At 29.4% G+C, this 5,399-nt stretch overlaps 3 protein-coding genes across 3 annotated transcripts; 1 reads left to right on the forward strand and 2 right to left on the reverse strand.

The window, feature by feature from the left end:
• Nucleotides 1-14: 14 nt before the first annotated feature.
• Nucleotides 15-770, reverse strand: EIN_105670 (hypothetical protein; the record flags this gene model as incomplete). Its single annotated transcript, XM_004183336.1, has 2 exons — nucleotides 15-604; nucleotides 641-770. Coding segments are annotated over 2 exons (720 nt in total), but the record flags the coding sequence as incomplete, so codon positions are not given.
• A 2,112-nt stretch (nucleotides 771-2,882) lies between these two features.
• EIN_105680 (hypothetical protein) lies at nucleotides 2,883-3,329 on the forward strand (the record flags this gene model as incomplete). Its single annotated transcript, XM_004183337.1, has 2 exons — nucleotides 2,883-3,021; nucleotides 3,133-3,329. The coding sequence occupies 2 exons, from the start codon at nucleotides 2,883-2,885 to the stop codon at nucleotides 3,327-3,329; spliced, it is 336 nt and encodes a 111-aa protein (XP_004183385.1).
• A 1,171-nt stretch (nucleotides 3,330-4,500) lies between these two features.
• On the reverse strand, nucleotides 4,501-4,878 carry EIN_105690 (hypothetical protein; the record flags this gene model as incomplete). Its single annotated transcript, XM_004183338.1, has 1 exon — nucleotides 4,501-4,878. One exon carries the CDS (start codon nucleotides 4,876-4,878, stop codon nucleotides 4,501-4,503), a length of 378 nt encoding a protein of 125 aa, XP_004183386.1.
• Nucleotides 4,879-5,399: the final 521 nt, after the last annotated feature.

Consider the following 5,399-nt stretch of genomic DNA (forward strand, 5'->3'; position numbering starts at 1 on the left):
TGCTTCAACATAACTATTTCGTCTTGCACGTTGTTGATTATGATACTTTGTTCGAATTGTTTTTCGTTTACCAGTGCCCTCTTAGCTTCCCAAAGATTTTCAAATAATTTATCTATGTCAGGTTGTTGCCCAGAGTAATAATTTCTGATGTGATTCATTATAAGTTTGTTTTGTCTTGAATATTTTGGACTTTTTCTTGTGCTTTGTCCTTCTATCAGTTGATTCCATTTTTTCGTGTCTTTTTCCTCTAAATCACACATTTTTCTAAACCATTCTGATAATGTTGGTTTTGATCTTAAAAGTCTCTTAATAAATGCAGAATGATAAGACTCTGAAAAATTGTTTGTTCTGATATTTTGTAAGTATTGACACCACATAATAATAGGATACCTTGTATCCATCCAGGTTGACTCAAAATATTTTACAATTTTTTTACATTCTTCACTCTGATACAATTCATTTGTTTTGAGTTCACCAAATTCCAATTTTATATTTTGAGGTTTTAAAAATGGAATAACATACAATTTGTTTATAAGAGATGTGAAATTGTCATCATCTAGTTGAACTTTTATAAAACCACCTGTTTGAACTTTTCTCCAAAGTGCTTGGCAATAATGGAAATATCATCCTTTAATCAGACATTTAAACTGTTTTAAAGCATTAATAACGGCCATTTCATAATCAATTATAACAATTATATCTTTTCCAAATACGTCAAATCCAATATTTTGAGAAATTATATCAATTTCTTTAAAAAGTGAAATGTACATTTTTTCTTCAAAACAAGTGGTTAAACAATAATACATTTTAAACAATTCACCAGTTTTAGTGACTCCGTGCACTGTGTACAATTGTGAAAAATTTTCTGGAAACGACTTGAAAGTCCCATCCATTAAAAAATAACAAATTGATTTTATTTTTTTTGAGTTTGGAAATGTTGCTATAAATAACAAATTCTTGTGTTTCTATTAATTTGAATTCACCATAATTTTCATATAAATGAACATCTTCTTTTTGTTTTTCTTTTGCTTTTTGCATGTTAATTTTCCTCAAAATTGTACTTACTCTTCTGGAATCTTTGTTTCTGTCAATTTTATCTAATAATATAGATCCAGGAACAGATAAATTGTCTTTATTAGTTGCAAGTTCTTGTATTTTGTTATTAATATTGAGTTTGATAAACGGATAGTGTGGTTTGTGATCATGTTTAAACATTTCAGAAGTGTATTTGAATGAAATAAATTTTGTTTTATCACGTGGATCTTTAATAGCTTCGATTGTAACTTTACAATTCTTATCTTTACATTTGAAAGCGCAAGGGTTGCATCCAGTTTGGTGAAACGCATTATCATTAATAACAGGTAAATAACGTTGTCTTTGACTTTTTACAGACAATACAACTTCTTGTTCGTTGTTAATGTTCGTTTCAGGTTGTTGAATTGATGTAACACTTTCATTTTCTTTTAAACTGTCGAGAGTAGTTGGTTCGATATTTTCATCGGGTTCTATATTGTTAAACATGAATAGACCACCGGTTAAAGTATCATAAAAAACATTAGGTGTATTGGTCGGCATGTAACGTAGAAATTGGTTGGGTTGACCAAAAAAATCATTTATATTAAAACGATTCAATTTTTATTTAATTTTAAATGAATCGATTTTTACATTTTATAAGTGCGTGATATTTGTTTCTTTAATTTAATCAAAATGGTTTAAATATGAATGATAAATAAATTAAAATAATTAATTATTTTTTAACTTTTTATTTTTTGCATAGAATGAGTTTTCCATAATGAGTTTACCATTTAAAAAATACAAAAAATAATTATTTTTAAGAATGAGTTTTCTAGAATGTAAATTGTACAGAATGAGTTACCCAGAATGGATTTTCACCCCACCACAAATTAACATAATTTTATATTGTTAGAGTTATTTTGGTTTTTAATTATTCAATTATTTAGTTGATAAAAATGAAAAACTAGTTGAAATTTGATAGTTTTTTAAATTTGTTTTGATTTGTGTTCAATAATCAACTAAAATAGTATTGTTTTGGATTTTAAAAAGATTCGTTCAAACATAAAACTGAAAAACTGAAAAACTGAAAAACTGAAAAACTGAAAAACTGAAAAACTGAAAAACTGAAAAACTGAAAAACTGAAAAACTGAAAAACTGAAAAACTCTAAATAATATAAAAACAATATTATAATCAAAAAATAATAACATATGAACCTTTTAGATGGATTTCACATTATGATAATTTCGAAATACTTTTCTTTTTTCCAAGACTTCATATCTCTTGAATTGGTATGTAAGAAATATGCTTCAACTATGTCTAAGTTTCATTACAACCCAATTCCTCTTACTCGAAGTAAACTGATTTTTTTCGAAAATTTAGAGACTTTAATTCTATGGCCACAAAACAATTTTTTGGCTTTTAAACACTTGACATCATACTTTTACAGGGAGTTTTACCGCATTATTGTCTACGAAGAAGTTGACTACAAAACTGCAATGAACGTGCTCGACATGTATTCTGAAAACAAATTCCAATCAATTAAAAATACTTGTGTTCAAATGCACTCTATAATATTCAAAAATGTTGTGTACACACAAAAAGACAAAATTGCTTTCAACAGTCATTTGTCCGATTTGGCCACCAAAATCGATGAAAAGTGCTTTTTTAGTGAACGAGAAATGAAATCCATAAATATACCAACTACAGCCACGTGTATTAATAACGAATCTTTTTTTGATGTACTTCTCTCAAGTCTTTTATATTTCCATTGTCACTGAGACGAATATGTTGTGATAAGTCCTTTGCTGAATGTCGATCATTAGTCGAGGTGGTGTTCGCAAGTCGACTCACCTCTATTGGGTCACTATGTTTTTATGTGTGTTATTCTCTCACCTCGGTGAAGTTCCCGAGACATTTAAAACCTTCTATCAAAAATTAATTGGAGCTTTCCAAGACTGTCAAAACTTAAGTTGTTTTAAAAAGCCAAGTCGTCTTTTTGAAATAAGTTATGAGGCTTTTTCGGGCTGTCAAAAATTATGAAAACTAAATATTCCCAAGAATGTCGAGTCACTTAAAAGTATGTGTTTTTTCCAATTGTAAATCTCTTTCAAAATAGTGTTAGTATATGGTTTGAAAAATATTAAAGAAAATTGTTTCGATGGGTGTATTTCATTGAATACAATAGAAATTCCAGACTCTGTGACTGAAATTGGTTGGCAGGCCTTTGCCGAGTGTACACAACTCCAAAAAGTCGTGATGTCAAAGTCACTCACCACGTTAAACAGAGAAAATTTCAAAATTATTTTTCAATGACTGAATTTGAGTTTTTGTATGGGACTAAGTCGATAAAAAGTATTCAATCGTTGTGTATAATGGATTGGGGGTTTTAATGTGTATTGATATACATGAGGGTGTAATCGATATTTTAGATAATAATTTTCTACGATGTATGTCTCTCTCTGAAATTACTTTTCCATACACAGTCGAATCATTTGGGGTTCAAAGTTTTTATTGTTGTTTAACTCTTGAAAGTATTGAACCATCAAAAAACATAAAGAAATTTCAAGTCTCATGTTTTGAAAATTATTGTAAATTGAGTGTTGTACACTTCCCAAAAAGTTTAACAATGATTGGAACACAATTTTTTGCTTCTTGTGTTAATTTGGAAAAAGTGGAGGGTATAGATGGTATGGTAATTGTCGATCCTTTTGCTTATAAAATATGTGAAAAACTTAGTTCTATTATATTTATAACTCACTTAAAATTATTCTAGATAGATGTTTTGAAGCATGTATTAATTACAACACGTCGAAATGCCCGATGAAGTGACCCATATCAGATATAATTGTTTCTTGAACTGCACTTAATTAAAGAAATTAAAGATACCAAGTGGTGTTCAAAATATCAATTGTTTATTTGGAAAAAAAGAAAAATAAACACGAAAAATAATTGAAAATAAAATACATATATTTTTTAATATTATATTAATACCATATAAATTTTAATATTATTTTATTATTAAAATAGTATATTTAACTATATTATTTTAATTTTACATCATATAACAACAATTTTATTTCGACAATAATAGAAGACTAAAATAAAAGAAACCGGCACAATTTCTTGAATGACTACTTAATTTGAAAAGTTTCTGGGTGTTTCATAAAGAACACTTTTGATTAAAAAAAATACAAAAAATATAATAAACTAAAATTTATCATTTAAATTTCTTTTTAATTTCTTCCAAATTCATCAATTTTAACATTCTATTGATCCTCTTAATAAGCCAACTTTTGTGATCAAATTCAATCCAGTCTTTTGGAAACATATATAAATTACCAATGTAAGCACCCAATACAGCTCCAACAACTGCCGCATTTGTGTCTGCATCTCCCGCTTCATAAGTTACAGCCATCAACACACTTTCGAATATTTCCTTGTCACCTTTTCCATCATTTTTCATTATTTGTGCCTCTTTGATCCCTCACACCGCACATCCAACTGGCTTATAAGAATATCCAATCAATTTATTCAACTCAAGTTGTTCTAAACTTTGTGGATTTGTGAATTTATCGAAATCAGAATAAAACTCTTTGTTGTTTTCTATGTACTTTCTTCGTCTTTCTCGTGCGAAATTGATGGCTTTTTGGCAATCACACTCGCCTCTTAGAAATTCCCCAATTAAATTGACTATTATAGATACAGAGGCCTGGCATCGTGGGTCGTAGTGATTCACTTTCCCAAAGGTGTTTGCAGTCTCTTCCACCTTTTCGATATCCCAAAAATAAAAAACCGTAGCAATTGAAGTCCTCATCACACCCCCATTAAAAGCCGCTTTTTTTTCTCTTTCCCAAACGTCCATCGAATTTTTGATGGACGTTTTGTTAAAGTTTTTAGACGACAAAACACTTCGCGTGTGGATGCCAACATCCGACGGCTTTATATTGCCGACTTCGGAAACCCCGAAATTGTACCAATAGAGACAACGTGCTGCAAAGTATTTTGGAACACAATTTCCATTGTTTGCTACTAAAGAGTCGAGTATTAGAAGCGACTAATCGGTGTTGTCAGTCCAGTCTGCATATTTCCAGCCGATATTCATTTATTTGGAACCTTGAGTAGTTTTTATATAACATGAAAATGTGATTTTCTCGTGTTTATAAATCAATTCGGCTTGTTATTTTAAAAGAAATTCAGATGAAATACCAACAGCGTCGCCAACAGCTTGGCCTAGAATTATTAAAATTGTTTTTGAGCGAATGTTTTGAAACTTTTTTGGAAAAGAAAGAGGAATAAATTTCTTTGGCAATTGATTTGGATATTCAGTGAAAGGAAGATGGCGGTTTAGGCATTTCATTTTAGCATATAGTAGTGCCTCAGGTA

This window comes from Entamoeba invadens (genome assembly GCF_000330505.1).
Source record: "Entamoeba invadens IP1 unplaced genomic scaffold scaff_1105074725013, whole genome shotgun sequence".
NCBI lineage: Eukaryota > Evosea > Mastigamoebida > Endamoebidae > Entamoeba > Entamoeba invadens.